Source organism: Melopsittacus undulatus, chromosome 9 (assembly GCF_012275295.1).
Source record: "Melopsittacus undulatus isolate bMelUnd1 chromosome 9, bMelUnd1.mat.Z, whole genome shotgun sequence".
NCBI lineage: Eukaryota > Metazoa > Chordata > Aves > Psittaciformes > Psittaculidae > Melopsittacus > Melopsittacus undulatus.
Window position 1 is genome coordinate 19,209,765 of NC_047535.1, and position 15,941 is coordinate 19,225,705.

At 46.0% G+C, this 15,941-nt stretch overlaps 1 protein-coding gene across 1 annotated transcript in view; it reads left to right on the forward strand.

Moving 5' to 3' along the window:
• The first annotated feature begins 12,159 nt into the window (after nucleotides 1–12,159).
• The window catches only part of PRTG (protogenin), a 79,577-nt gene continuing 75,795 nt past the window's right edge, over nucleotides 12,160–15,941 (forward strand). The window contains 2 exon segments of the mRNA XM_034066372.1: nucleotides 12,160–12,247; nucleotides 12,965–13,267. Coding sequence (XP_033922263.1) covers nucleotides 12,160–12,247; nucleotides 12,965–13,267 — 391 coding nt within the window.

The following is a 15,941-nucleotide window of genomic DNA, read 5'->3' on the forward strand; positions in this document are numbered from 1 at the left end:
GTTGTGATTCAGTTTTTGAAGTGCAAATCGGTAGTCTTGAAATAGCAAGACTTTAGTTTAGTACTCCTAGGTAGACCTGGGCAGAAGTTCCAGCTGCTACTTCTCTATAGGTGTTGAAGTGCAACAGCACTGTTCCTAGTCTTCTGCTCCGAGACATGCAGTCTGTGAAAAATTAATGCCATGTTTTTATAAGAGCTCTAGGTCACAGTGAACCTTCATGCTATGGCCAGCCTAGAAATACTACACGGCAGAGAGGAAAAGGTGGAGGTCCCAAAGAAATACCAGATTCCCAAGAGAGGTGAAGCCGGAAGCTTGAGACTTCTGGCACGAGAAGAAAGGCAGCTTCTCCGCCCTTGGGTATGAATTTACAAAGCTGCTATGGTGCTGTAATAGATGAAGAAAGGAACAAGTTTCATTAAGGGAAGGGTTCAGCACCAGATGGGCCTGAACCAAGAGTTCACACCAAGAAGTGGTGGGTGACAGAGTACAGATGCTCCCTTCTGTGGGCTTTAAACTAAGTTTGTTGAGGAATGGTGATAACAGCTGGTGGTTAAGTTAGAGAAGAGGGGTCGATTATGCTAAGTACTGAGGCAGGGTGAGGGGAGCGAGGAGGATGCTGCAGCCTCAAGGGGGCCCTCTTGTGCCTGCTGAAGCTCTGAAGCAGCCAGGGAAAGACCAGGAGGAGCAAGGGACATGGCTGCATTCACTCCGCTGTAAGGAGACCTGTGAGAGAGGTGACAGGCTGATACAGAGCTTTGTGGGCCTGGATCAGGGCCGTACTTGTCCTAGGCCACCTGTTTGTCATGACGGCGTGGCAGAGTGGGCTTTGAAGCACCTCAAGAAAGTCCAACGTTGCAAACCCTTGCTCTTACATGACTAAATTCCCTCACGTCTGCAGGAGGGGCAACACAAGGAGATACAATCTGCAAGGCTTCTTGGAGGGGTTGTGAACAGCTAAACAGGGGTGCTGGTTTGCCCAGTGGGGAGGTGCTCCATGTCCCTTTGAGCTTGTGTTTTCTGCATATCCTACCTCTGTACTCCCTGAAGCATATTCACTTAGACTGGGGAGGGGGGGGGGGCAGCTCCCAAGATGATAATCTCTTGGTAATAGGTTTTGTGCAGATCCCGTTAAAACGCTTAGATCTATGAAGAAACTGTCTTTTAAAGGGAGACTTGAGCACAATGCTCGTACCTCGGGCACCTTCAGCTGCTCGAGGCGGCGGCAGGACGGCCGCCAGGTGGCGCCGCCTCCCGCGCCGCGCGCGCCGCCTGTTAACGGCTGCAGCCTGCTGACAGAAAGCGGGCCTGGTGCGGAGCCGCCGCCTGGCCACGGCGGGGCGGGACGAGGAGTGCGGCTGAGCACACGGTGAACTTGGTACGAGCTGGGTTACATCAGCTGAGGATGGTGTAAAACCGCCGCAGAAGTTCTCGGGGGCTTGGCTTTCATGTCTTGTGTTTCATAAGGACTGGTGGGAACGTTCATTTGTGTTATGGCCGCTAGATAGTGAATGGTGTTTCTGTTCCTAATATAATATAAATAACTACAGTGCTGTCAAAGAAGTGAGTCTGTTTAGCCTTATAAAAGTAAAGTATATGGAGTAATCTCAGCAAAGGCTTTCAGTTTAAATGTAGTTCAGAGGTCTCTCCTTAGACTGCTGTGGGTGAGGTTTTCTTAGATTTTCAATCAATGTCAGTAATTCAATTTGTATTGGCTTAAGGGGTTTTGGTCTAAAATTGCCTTTCTCTAAAGTTTCTCATTCACTCCAAAGGTTACCATGGATGAGAAAGCACTGTGTAGTCTGGTGTCACAGAAATGAGACTATAGGTAGGAACAAGCAGCATTCATCAGTACTGTGGAGGTCTGGGGCAGTGAATTTTCCTCTAAATGCAGTTCTCACAACTGACAGGTTCTTGGGTTGGGTGTTATTGGTGTCAAATCTGCCACTTCTCAAGGCAGTACAGGTGATGCTTCATTGCTCTCACTGCACCATGAGGCAGAGCTGTGGGTTAGTAGGAGGAAAGCAAAACAATAATTTCTTGTAAGTGCCACTGGGGCTTCACTCATGCTGCTCACAGGACACATGACTTAAATTATTTTTAATTACTATTAATCAAGTCACATCTGTAGCATATTAAACAAATTATTTTTACTAGAAACAGGGCTGTCTACTGGCATCAAACCTAGGCAAAATATATATATGTGAGCGTAAGCTACTCATTTTCCTTCTCTATCCTACTTTTTCCTTTCTAACCTCTGTTTCTTACAGAAACTTACCTGGCAAGCTACCTAGTGCCTTGGCATTTGATTTGTTCTCTAAATCCGTAGCACAGTCTGTTGTGGGGCTTGTGTTCTTCACACAGGATCATGTCAAATCATATTCTGCTTTTTTCAGGCAGTTTATTTTAGTATCTACCCTTTTAAATGAACAATTTGTGTAAGGAATCAATGTGCAGGTCTTATGATGTGAAGAGAGAGGAGCTCTCTTACTCATCTACAGGTAGGCCACCACCACCAATAAGAATCCCTGTCTCTGGTGCCATAGAAATACCTCATGGAAATGTCTGTATCTTAAAAGGGCAACTGGCACATAGTGTCTTCTATTGTTATAAATTTAACATTTAACAGCTGGTGTATTGCTCTGCAGCATTATGAAATGAGTAGAAGATGCGAGCACAAGTCTTGGTACTCCTATACTAAATCATTTTTCTTTGAAGTGGAGACTTGATTGCTTTTTCCATGTGGAACATATATCGTTAGCACGCTAATCAGAATACAAGCAGCTCACAAAGGGGATAATGAGGGAGAACTTCCATGTAATGCTTGGTTTACATCCACGTGACTCGGTAGAAAAATGTTTTGTTTTGCTGAGCTGTCCTTAATTTGAGGGGTTTTGCTTAATGAGACTTCAAACAAATTCTGCATTGTAGGTTTCAGGTTTTCATCCCAGAGAGAGGCTTGGGATTTCAGGGAGGGCAAGGAGGCAAAGCAGCTTGGGAAACCTGAACAGACATTAAGTAAGCATGCCTCTTGAGGAAAGACAGATAAGGCAACCTTCCTAAATGTGACAGAAGTAAAACTTTCTGTTTAAATACAGCATAGTCTAAAAGCATACGTCACAATTTGTTTTTCTTAAGCCTTTCTGAGTTAAATTTAATAGAAAATGTTTTCATAATTGTCTGATAGCTTTTCTGATATTTTCTACAAGCTGAAATATTTCTCATTCAGGTTTTGTTTAGAGGGCTGGGAAGTATGACCTTTTGGAGGCTGGGAACACACGTGTCCTACTATGCACTGCTGCTTGAGATATGCAAAATGCTAAAGGTTTAAATCAAATTGCCCTGAGGACTGCTTACTGACCTTTTGAATGCAAAGCTGTCAAAACCTTCAGCTAGACATCAGCTAGAGAAGAACACTTAAGGCAGATCAATGCAAACAGAAAACAATGTGGTTCTGACTTTTGGTAATTCCTAGTTAGTAAGAAACATTAGTGTGCTGCAAGAGCTGTTGAAAACAAACACATACTGCTGAGGAGTTCTTGTGAGTAACACGTAATACTTGTTTTTCAATCTACTTAAGAAATTAAAAGTTTTCATTAATTGCTAAATCCTGATAGAGTTATCTGAGCAAGATGCTTCATTGACTTCAAAGGGATTTTTGTCTACTTAAGGAATGCAGGGTCAGGCCCTTAACTAGTGATAACTTTCTTCACTGGGTTGTCAGGTATGACAAACTATGCCACTTTAATAGAAGTTACCCTGGCCTTGCCATGCTATCCCTTTACCCTGCAAATCTGCTTTCTTCCTTTGCCCAGAGCTTCTGGATGGCTGTTACATAAAATTTAGAAATTACTCTCTGTAAGCTGTGGCTTCTGTGATTATATTTTCTTCACTTTGAATATACATCATATTCTAGTTATGATGCATTATATAATAAGTTCAGTTGATGAAAGTGTTGGATGTAGTTATAAGTTTGTCCCCTCCGCCTTCTGTGAATTGCTGCCCAGCTGTTCATTGTCCATCCTTAACAGACTTCCTTGTAATTAGTTGCACTATTACTTGCTGTAATGCAGAGTTTTAAAGAAATGCCTTCCTTTCTATATAAGCTTACAGAAATGGACCAAAACTCAGGGGATCGGGAGGATTTGTTTGGTCTCAGTCCAATAATTAGAAGTGTGCAAAAAATATTAAGCAATCATGTATATCCTGTGCTGAAGACTCACAGGAATAATTTGCAGGTTAGTAAAAATGAATTCTCTGTACTTTATCAGAGTGTTACAACTGCTCTTACTGTAATTAAAAGTTAGCTCTCAATGCTTAAGAGGTGCTGCTGCATCCAAGGCAAAAATAATATAGTTGAGCTCTATTAATATGTAGCTCAAAATTACGCCATTTTGCCACTAACTTATCATAAAACTCTACCCCTGCTACACACTTTTCCTCATAGTACTTAAGTTGAACATTCTGGCACGCACATGGTATGTGTTGCCTAAGTGTCTTACTTGCCCAGTGCAAGTTCTGTCATCTGCCAGAACTTGGCCACTGTGAGCTTCTAGAGGTATCTGAACATAAGTGACAGCAAAATGTTATTTAGTATTTAGCAAACATAATCTTGGGGTAATGATTAGGCACTGGACAGCAGCACAGCTGAAACCAAGTTATACTACCAGCAGCCCTAACTGCTGGTTGCTCTCCTAATGCACTATGCAGGCACATCTGTGTACGCCACATACTAAACCACACCAGGGACTTGATTCCAGTGAAAAAACACTTCTATTTCTCCTGCCAAGTTATTTGCATCTGCATCAGTTCTCTGATCTGATTCCTCGGTTGGTCACACAAGCTCTTATGCCAACCCAAAGTCAGCACCACAAGTTGCAAAGCATTGAGTTGCATCAGACAAATGGAGGATGCCTGTGGATGTGCTTCCAGCAGAGCCTCTGATCTGCTCCTGCCCTGCTGTGCCTGGTCAGGGGCCAGAGAGAAACTTGAGTCAGGTTAGTAACAGTGCAGGGGAAAGAGGAATTGGGGTGGGCTGCTCTGTCCTCTAGGCCATGCAGGGCACTGTGATCCAGCTATGTCTCCTGTCTTCAGCTCCTGTCCAGCACTGGGCAGACAGCTCTTGCAGAGCCTCTTAAAATATGAGAAATCCCCATGGGCTCCCAAGCAACTCCCACAGCCCAGCTAAGATAAGACCCCAGCCACAGCAGCTGATGGAGGCAGTAATTTTGGCATCAAAAGAAATCACCCTTGTGCTGCCCAGCTTTTGGCTCCCCTTAATTCACCCCCCCTTGGCTTGCTTCTAGCACCGGGGTGTTGCCTTTAGCGGTTCAGCCCAAATTCTTGGTGAAGCTCTTCTGGTGGAAGTCACAGCTTTGCGTGGCCGTTCAAACATCTCGGTACCCATCCCCAAAGCAGTGATGTTCACAGGGGCCTTTGCAGGACACGGCTGTGTGTATGTGAGGGGGAGGAGGTGCTGGGAACATGCCTTGAAGGCTTCAAATCTGTTTATCTTCACACTCCTGAGAGGCGATCCCTCTCTCATGACAGGGTGGCCTACTGGAGGGAACTGCACTGGCAGTGAGGAGATAAACCTGTGGGGCACAGGCTGCTTTGGCCAAGTGGCCTCTCCCTGACCAGCAATTCTTTATGTCTCTGTGAGATGAAATGAGACAAGAGCAGCAGGAAGCCTCCTTCAATCTTTCTTTTTAATAGTTTCTTGGGTTAAATTGTAGATAAGAGACCACATTGTTAACAAGCTGAGAATGCAAAGACAAAGGAAAAGGCTGCAATCTTTCACAGCAGAAGTTAATAGGTATATTCAGCAGTATGTCCAACTGCTGATTTGCCTTGGTTTTAATTTATTTTATTTCCAGTAATTGTTTCCTGATTGCAAACATATAGAGGAAAAGAGGCAGAAATGATTTGCTTATTTCCTCTTGTAACAGCAGAATGAAGGTAAATTACACAGGGATGAAAGGAGACCGTATTTCATGCCTGTTGCTAAACAAATAGCTGCAGAACAGTGGGTTGTCATGATAAGCAAGAAAGGCACTAACAAAAAGCTTCCTCTGGAAGGTTCGAGAGATTCCTTTGTAGATTCAAACGTAGAAAGTGGTAACCTAGGAGATATCTTTTTCTCTTCAGTTATTCTTGGTCTGATACTTATTGTATCGACCCAGTAGATTAACAGTTTGATTTATGGAAGATAACATCAGGGTACCTTACTGCAGCATTTCCAGAATTTTGTTTTGTTCTCTTACTGGGGAAAGGGTTGAGTGACGGGACTGTACTGAGCAAATTAAAAAATATATACATTGCAAATGCAGTTTATGGGGCAGCTCTTCTCCACCGGCTGTCCATTCCTGCTCCTTGCTGCAATTTCCACACATACATAAACCCTTAATAAAGTTATTCCCTGTGTTTCAGCATGCGGATTCCAGCTGTGGCTGTCTGTCTGTTGTCTCTTTGGTCCCAAGCCGAGCACCGTTGGCTTATCTCTCAGGATAGCTGAGCATCCCTGAGGTCAGAGAAAGAAAACAGTGTGCAGCATCTTGTGTGAGAGCCCAAGGTGGCATGGCAGAGACATGCAGGCTGCCCTGACCTGGGGAACATTCACAGAGGTTTAGCTGATCTGAGTCAGGGCAGCTGCTGTCCCGTGCTGTTGCCATACACCATTCATTGTGCATTAAGAGCCAGGTTAAGAAGGTAAACCATGAAAAATCAAGCTCTACTGAAAAAAAAAAGGAAGAGTTTTCTGGCAGGTTATGTATCCAGAGGAACTCAGTGCAGGCAGAGGAGCATCAGCTGTGGCATGAGGGCCAGAGAGCATGGAGCTGCAGTAAACCCAAACTCCACACCATAAGAACTCTATGCTGTGTGTAAGGGGAAGACTACACACTCAGGCATCAGGTATGCTCTCAGGTGTGTACTTTCTCTTTCTGTAGCCATAGCTGTGTGGTTTGTTAAATGTACCAAGAAGACCCGATTGCTTGCATCAAGTATTTTTAACACCTTCCAGCAGCAGTAAATGGGCATGGCAGAGGAAGGAAACATGCTTTGCCTGATGCCTGTGAGGTTACTCCTCCAAACTGCTTGTAGTTACCTCCAGCAGCAGGGGAGGATGTTGGGGTGTCTTCTTTCTCCTGGTGTAATTCATGGCAGGATCCCTCTTCATTCTAGTGTGATGAGACTGCAGGGGTAGGGGTAAATGTCTGGAGGCTGCCTCTGGGGCACTGTGAAACAACCTGGCTGAGGCATATCCACTGATTTGGGTCAATGGACCACTGTTACAGAAGGTGGCTGGGGAAAAAAAAAAAAAACAAACAACAAAAGTGTGGCAAATAATTGTAGTCCTTCTACACGCTTTGGTGTTTGCTTCTTTGTAACCAAATGAGATCTGTGTTAAAATCCCTTTGTCAAGGAGGTGTGTTTTTCCTGTACAGGAAGGCTCCCTGGAGAGAAAGTTCATTAGTATCCGAAGGGCTCAGCCCAAGGTGTGTCTGCCCATCTGCTCATGGAAGGAGTGAATCTCCTTTGAGAATGCAACAAAGATGGTAACTGTACACAGGTTCAAAATGAAGCAAGAATCCACTAAGTGACCAAATGTGCTGAAAGTAAACATTTGTATGATGGATTTTAATAGAGTTAGCTTAACATGTTGTAAATCTGTGAATACAGTTGTAACTGGGTCAGGAGTTTGGCATGAGAAACAAGAAAGTGTCTAAACATGCCTACAGTAACATCAGGTCGAAAACACTCAGAGCAAGAACTGTAAAGGAAAGAAAAAAAGGGGCTTCCCCGAGAAGAAGGGTTAATGACACCCTGCCAGGAGTGCAGCTGTGGCAGGCCTCTAGCCAGGTTTTGAGGACTTCCCCGGCTGAAGGCAGAGCTGAACCAGTGCAAATTGCTGTAATTCTCCTGCAGTTAATAGGGCTCTGGCAATTACAACTGCTCTCAGCCTGCCCTAAAAAGTGACCGAAGCTCCAAAGCTCCAATGCTGCCACAGCCATGCTAAGCTGCCTGGTGATTATACTCTTCTATGCCTTGGGCGCCTGTAACTACAACTTTCTTCGTGCCAGCAGACCTGGTGGAGGAGCTGGGACCTGGCACTGGTAGGGTTGAGCCTGGGGGCTGGAAGCAGTGGGGGTCCAGAATGATGATTATATGTTGGTTTGAAAATAGCTTTGGCTCCAGGACTCTGCTATTGCCTCTTAAAGGATGCAGCTAATTGAGGATACTGTTGTGACTGCACGTGTCAATGGGCACACTTAAACTGCTGTAAGCAGCTTTCTCCCCACCTCTCTTTTTTCACACCAATGGGTGCTTATCCTTATCCTTTTCTGTCCCATGACATTACAGTGTTAGAGCACGAGCTGCGCAATGCCACATTTGGGGAATGGAACATCTGGGCAAAGACACTTTCCCATCTCTGAGCTTTTCAGGTCAGGTGGGACACAGCATATGCAGGCACCCAGTTTAGGCAGGTTGTGGCCATGCCAAACACCATCAGTGATGCTGTGACAGCTTTTCCCAGACCACAGGCATGAGAGTACTAACATGATGTTATTCTTTTTCTCAGGTAGAACTGAAATGCTTAGTACAAAACTGACCAGAGACCAAACTGAACTATTTCTGATTTAAGCTGAAAGAAATTTAAATGGTCCAACACTAGAGAAACCTTATTCTAACCTGGAAAGAAAATTCATTCTCCATCCTGGGCTTGTGGCTGCAGAGATCTCATAGAGTTTACCTTGGAAGCTCCTATCAGCTTCGTTCCTTTTCCTGAGGCTGCTATATTCCATCCCAAAGTACTGCCTATTAGTTCCCTTTCTAGAAATGTTGGTAACACTTCAGAAAAAGTGTATAAACACCATGGTCATGAAATTTCATTCATGTCTGGAGAATCCCTCTCTCTCCCTACTGGTTCATAATGGGGCCAACATTCTGGATTGTATGGCCCCAGCCCAGTTTAGCAGCCCTGGATGGGTTGACAGCTGCCATAACACACATGCAGAAGAGCAGTGAAGCAAAGCCTTGAGCTAGATCTGTTCATGTCAGTCTGAATTTCAAATCTTTCTTTTCAGGGCTTGCCAGGTCTGAGGCTGAGGCTGAAATGCAGCATAAGGTAAATCAGGTTATTTACAGAGAGCAACCTGGACAGCATGCTGATATTCCAGCTGTTGGTAGCACTTCAGAAAGAGGTCTTACCACTGACTTGTGTTTTAAGACATTGAGGAGCTGACTGCTGAAGTTCTTATTTCTTTGAAAAGTGTGTGCAGCATGTTTGCAGACCCCCAAACCTAAGAGAAAGCATAGAAAAGGATTTATATGGATCTGAAAAGAACCACAAAACTAGAGGAAGTTTGCACAGCCAGAAATACAGATCACGTCAAGCAAAAAAGTCTGTGTTGGTGACAGAAGAGAAATTGCTGCCCTGCAGCAAAGTAGGCATAGCTTTGTTTATGCTGGCTGGCAGTACTTTGTACTCATCCTGGTTTGCCATTCTGGCTTTCTCAAGATAATGCTGCTGTGAGAGGGCCAGCCAAATGATAATTGTGTTTATTGGCGCCATATTTACTAACATGGTGTGTTTGACAAAGTTATGGCTGGCAGTGCCTTTAAACTGTGGTTCAATGGGTTTATCAGTTTGCAGTGAAGTATGAATTTAGATATGTTATCTCAAGTCTGCACTATATCTAATCCAGTTAATTACTGGAAAATGTGTTAAAATGACTTCTGACAAATTAAAGAGGGAGAGCTTATGCTCATCTAATTAGAGAATGACTGACTTAATTCTGATAAGAAATTTATTATTTGTTTTGTTCAGCAGATATGTGAAAATGAAAATACTGGTGTTTGCAGCTGCCTCAACACAGGCACACAAAGCACTCCAGTGGGAAGCACTTTCCTTTGTCAAGCCATTTAAGACAAATACTGCATTTGATCTCATGAGTCAAACCCTCCTGCTGGCACAGCGTAGTCTAGGGAGACAGTAAAGCAGTTTCCCTGCCACAGGAGTGAGCACAGACAACACAGCTAATGGAAACCAGCCCACAAGTAAGCCTACAAATTCTTTTTTTTCCACTGGCTTTTTTTGTCTCCTGGTTCACTAAGACCAACTCCTGCTTCAAAGAGGGCTGGTGAGCTGGGCAAGGAGGTGTCCACTGCTGGGCCGTACAGCACAGCCACCCACTTGTGCCTGCAGGAAGCAGTGCGCTGCTGCACAGAGCAGGAAAATAGCTTGTATCTAATGAGGGACAGTTTCAGCTTCTCCACCAACTGACCAAAGCACATGCCATAGGAATGTTACTGGGTAATGCATTCCCTGTCACTGTGTTTGTCTTCTAGTTGTGCTGAGGTCATCTAGCAAATCTTAAATTCAGGTCACTCTGATCAACGACAATTTAGGAGGAGAGAGTCCACTACCAACATGAGCTGCAAATGAAAGTTGTGAGTTTGCCACAATAAAGAATTCATGTTTAACCATTAATGCTCAAAAAGAATATAAACAAAATTGCTTGTGATACCTTTTTTCATAATTCACACTTTTATGACTGGATAAATTAAAACACCTTGGAAATTTAAAAAATACTGAGTCAAGTGGATCCTGTTACTGTATTTGCTCCGATTTGGACACCAAAGCGGTACATGTGCAGTTGTGCTTTGCAAAATGACTGTGAAACTGCCTTTTGGGTAACTGATCTGTATGCAGAACAAATCTTTCCTAATTACCTTTCCTGAAAACTAGTGCTAAGGTCAGAGCAAGCTGAATGCTTCTGCTTACGTATTTTTGACAAGTAAGAAAGGTGATATAGGTCAAACTATGGCTTGTGTCATGTTTTAGATATCTCTGATTTTCTTCTGCAGGCTTTCAGGAGTCACTGACTGAGGCTCCATCCAGTCCCAGTGATGATGTGGCAGAAGGGACCAAGTTTGGCTGCCAGGTCCTGGCTCTGTGAGCTTTGCACTGCTAGCAGAAACAAAAAGCAGTGAAAACTTGCCTGTCACTGAAGTCAGCAGCTCTCACAATGAAAGCAAACAAGGGGCAAATTTGCTGAGTAAGAAGATGCCTTCCTATATGGTAACTTTAGGAACTAGAACTCTGAATAGACAAAAAAGCTTAGAAATTGCTGGCTGCGAGCATGGAGTAAATTTACTGGTGGAGCTGAGAACTTCAGTGATAGTGGCAGCATCTGATTTGATATTTCACTTCCAAATCGTCCATAGGGTGTTGATAGCATAATTCTCAAGCCATCTGTTTGCAGTTTAGGTTGCATTTCAGCAAGCTACATTTTGGACTTGAGGCAAATGTAAACTTATGGTTGTTTTCTGGTGGAGACCAGCAAAGGGTGGCTTATCCTCAGCAGCAGAGCACTGCTTCGCATAGCCATCTAGAAGCGGCTTTATTGGTGCTGTATGAAGGGGTCAGTGAGAGCCACTGACAAAATGGCACTCTACGTCTGATCAACTCCCATTCTCGCAGGGCCTTGGGGTGTTCTGCCAAACCCAGCCATCACGGGCCCTGCACTGGGCACTGCAGGATCTGCTGCCCGGGCCTCGGAAGGCCCTCCGGCTGCGTGCCGCGGGCGGGCAGCTCCGGTTTTGGCACGGACTCCGGTAAAGCCGGGTCTGACTGAGCGCTGTTAACGCTCTCCCTAGCGCTGCGGTGTAGCGCCCTGCACCCTGGGGGGAAGCATAGACGGCAGCTCCTGCCCGGTCGGTGGGGGGGGATGGCTGAGCTGCCCGCCTGCAGAGCCTAACCGGCGCAGGGCTGCCCCGGTGGGGAGCTGCCGTTGGGCTCCAGCGTTGTCCGACACCCGGCGTCTGCGGCGCAGCGCCGGCGCTCATCCGTGCGGGGTCGAGCCCGGCCGCGCTCGGCCCAGATGGCGCCGAAGCCCCTCGCCCCTCGTGCTCGGAGCCGGCGGGTCTTGCCGCCCCCCTTCCCCGGGGTATTGTCCGCCGCGGCCCGCCCCGTCCAGTGGCGTCCCTCCCTCCTCCGTCCCCCTCCCGGCCCTGCCCCTCGCCCCTCTTCTCCCCAAAGGCCAATGGAGACGAGATGCGGAGAGTAGGGCAGGGACGGGCGCGCCGGGGCCGCTCCGTCCATACTCTGTCTCCTCCCCTCGGTCGCTGACCGGTCTCTCTCGCGGCGGCCGGCGGGGCATGCCAGCCGCCTCCCGCTGAATGGCGCCGTTCCGCCGCCGGGCGCTGCTGCGGGCGCTGCTGCTGCTCCCTCTACTCCCGCTGCCAGGTGAGTCCGTCCGCTCGCCCCGTGCCCCGAGGGCCCATTGTCCGCCCGCTCTGCGGCCCCACTCCGCCGCACGTGGTTTTATTTATCGGGCACCGGCGGGACCGGCTGCGGCGGGAACCAGCTCCGGCCCCACGCTTTGTTCGCGGCGGGGCGCGGCGCGGAGGGGCTGTGCTCCGCCCCGCCGGCAGGGGGCGCGCGCGGCCGGCGGGGGCTCCGCTCTCCGCACACGCGGTTGATAGCCCCTCGCGGCCGCGTTAGGCGATCGTTAATTAGCCACGCGCTCGCGCCGTCGCGAGCTAGGGGCGGCTGAGGGGGCTCTGAGGGGCTGCGCGGGCACCCGGCGGGTGCTGCCGCCCGCTCTCCGCTCCGGGGGCTCCGCCAGCGGTTTGCCGTGAAACCGGCCTCGTGCACCGCGCCTCGGGCGGGCTCCTGAAGTCACCGAGCAGGAGCGGCCGCAGCTGTGGGCCGGGCCCACGGCGTCCCCGGTGCGCGCTCACCTGACACGGCGCGCGCCCCGCGCTCAGCCCTGGTCACGGTGGCTTTACGCTGCCTGAACTCAATACCGCAGGTTTCACAGAGTTTTCTGCGTTTGGAGCCTGTAGCAGCGACAGTTGTACCGTGAGCGGTGGGCTCAGCAGGGTGACTCACAGCTCACAAGTGCGCTCGGTAAAGTGCGCCCCTGTGCTTACAGGCAAAATCTGTTTTTCTCTCTCTTAGGAGCATGGTGCTTTAGTGAACTCTTTTTTGTGAAGGAGCCTCAGGACATTACAGTCTCAAGGAAGGATCCGGTGGTTTTAGACTGCCAGGCCCGTGGTGAAGCTCCTATCACTATTACATGGTTGAAAAACGGAGGCAAAGTATCTGAAAATGAACGGATCTACACTTTATCCAATGGCTCGTTGTATATCAGTGAGGTGGAAGGAAAGAAAGGAGAGCTGTCTGATGAAGGATTTTACCAGTGCTTAGCTCTGAACAAATATGGGGCCATTCTCAGTCAAAAAAGCCACCTCACACTAGCAAGTAAGTTCCAGCTCTTATTTATTAATCTGCTTCTGAATTTGTGACAGCAATTTCCTGAACAGTACACAACAACCTGTCCTTTTGATTGTGTATCTAAACAGACAAATTACAAAGCAAAGATTAAGTCAATTCTGCAGTACCTTTGTTTCTTTTCACATATTTAATGATCATAAACGACACTTGTGATGTCCCTGGTGTGGCAGGAGCAGCACAGCCACCTCTGAGGTCTCTTGGGCAATATTGCTTCGTGTGGGTGGCTCATGTAGGTCACTGGTCTCGAGAGCAGGGGGTGGTGCAGAGCTGTGCTGGCTACAGCGGGCTGCAGCACTCCTGGGTCTTGTTTCCCATGTGCTGTTCAGGCAGCCTTACAAGGGTTATCTGCACATCTGATTAAAAAATAATAAAATTACTCCTTGTTCAGTATCTTGGTGTTGTTCCATCTTGGGGCAGGGCAGAACGACTGATGGAGCTGGCTGTCTGGGGAAGGGAAAGGTTTTCTGAGCAACCATGAGGGTTCTATTACCAAGCTCTTGTTTTTCTGACACGTTCATTCAGGCAAGCAGATGTGGGTGCTGTCCCTTCTGGAACTCTGGAACTTACCCAAATGGCCTGTTATGTGGCCCTAAGGGCTAGGAAGTGAGAGTCAGGTTTCTAGGGTGACTCCCTGCTACTAGATGAATGGTGAAGGAAATAGTCGTGTGTAAGTGCCTTTATGGTTTTAACTGTCTGACACTGTGTGCTGCCCTCTTGTTTTCCTAGCGTCTTTAAATGCATTGAGCAACATATGTGTGTTGGGAACTGAATGCCATGCCTTTCTCCGTGCCAGTGCAAAGCATTGCCAGTAGGCTGCTTCTACAACACTACGGGGTTTTTTCTTTTCAAAGAAAATGTAACACAGAGAGTACAAAGTTGATGTAGTTTTCTCATGTTCCTCTATAATATGACTTAACTGATGAACTTTAATCTAATAGGAAGAGGCTTCCTTTGACCTCTTCAACCCTGTTCTTAGTAGTAAGTTGCACAAAACTGACACTGATGTCTCTCTGGAAACTTGGCATTTGTTGTAAATTGCAAGTTTTACCAAAATGAACCTGAAACTCATTAATGCAATTTGTACATCAGCTTACATGAAAAAATGCTAGTATGTTAACATTTGTTAGTTTTTCCTGTGTGCTTCTGAACTTACTATAGAAACTATCCATAAGAGACCCCAGGAAGGTGTGAAGTGAGCCAGAGCACAGGGCAGTTAAAAATGACCCTGGAATCAGGTGGCTGCTAGTAAGTGATGAGTTTTGATGTGCTGTAAGAAGCTGTTCTGTGAACTCTTGATTTCAAAAACCTGTCTACTAATAACTAAGTATCATGGCATCTCACATACAGGATAAACAGACCAAGCACCTCTTGCATACTTTTGCTGAAATGATGAAAAATGAAGTATTATTATTGTTGACATTTAAATTCACCTCACTAGGTTTCTGAGTGTCAGCACCATTAATAAGCAGACTGAAAACCTTTTTAAGAAAACCTTTCCTAAAAGGATAGGAGTTTGTTCTTAATAAAAACAAAGTCACTGGCTGATGGGTTCTGTGTGTAGGACTGGGGAAAGTTCAGGGCCACTTTAAATCTGAGATATTGCAGGGTGAGCTCTGTTCTCAGTATCAGAGACCACCTGGAATAAGGTAGCACTGCAGTAGGACAATGTAGTACTAGATTGTAGTATTAAATTTTATTCAGGCAGTACTGAACTTCTATAAGTGTTTCTCAGATGCACATTATTTCACCAGAAATATGGTTTTATTTTGCTTTTTTGATAAAGGTTTTCACCCAGGAAGAGTTGTGAACCGAAAGATTTCATGCTGTGGAGTGAGACTCTTGTTTTTCAGCCCTTCCTTCCCCCCCTTTTTTTCTTTCTTTAATTTTTCTCCCCGGTCTCCTGTAAGACAGTGACAAAAGGTTTCTTTTTCTTCTTTGAGTACTTGAAAGGTTTCCTATGGCTGTTGCAGAAAACTGGAAGGGATAGTGGATCCATAATGATCACAGTAGGTGTTGTTGACTTAGCGATTAAGTGGTTAACTAGGGGCCAAACATGAAGTTATCTTATGTAGCAGTCTCTTCTTTTTAGTCATGTTACAATCTGACAGGCTTCAGAATGTAATCTTTACTGTAAAGCTGTGAAATAAGGCAGTAATTTGTATCATCATATTTTGAAGCCCATAAAATGTGCAAAATACGTTTTATACCAAATTTTTACAGTATTTGTGCCTGGTATCATGTACTGATTGAACTTGGCAGGCCTTTTAAGTTAAAGATATTAAAATCTTGTGGGGGATTTTGTAGGCTTGTAATTTTGTTTAGAAGCAGTTGTTGGTTGCTGTGAAGGCAAATTACCTCGTGGTCAGGGTAGAGAAGGAACTATACATATTAAACAGGTGGAGAATAGGCATTAAATGGTCATTCTTTCTTTGGAGGAGAAAAAGCAAATTCTCTCTTCAGTTACTGGTAGCAGCAGGGTGCAAGGATGTTCTTTTACTTTGCCTGGTCAGAGCTTTTGACAGTAAGCTTATCTCTTGCTTCAGAATTGTAATGTTTAGTGTTGCATTTGGAAATCAAAAACTTTAATCTGTCTAAGAGTTTAAGATTTGAACACACAAGGAGATCAGGTCTTGGTTTCTAA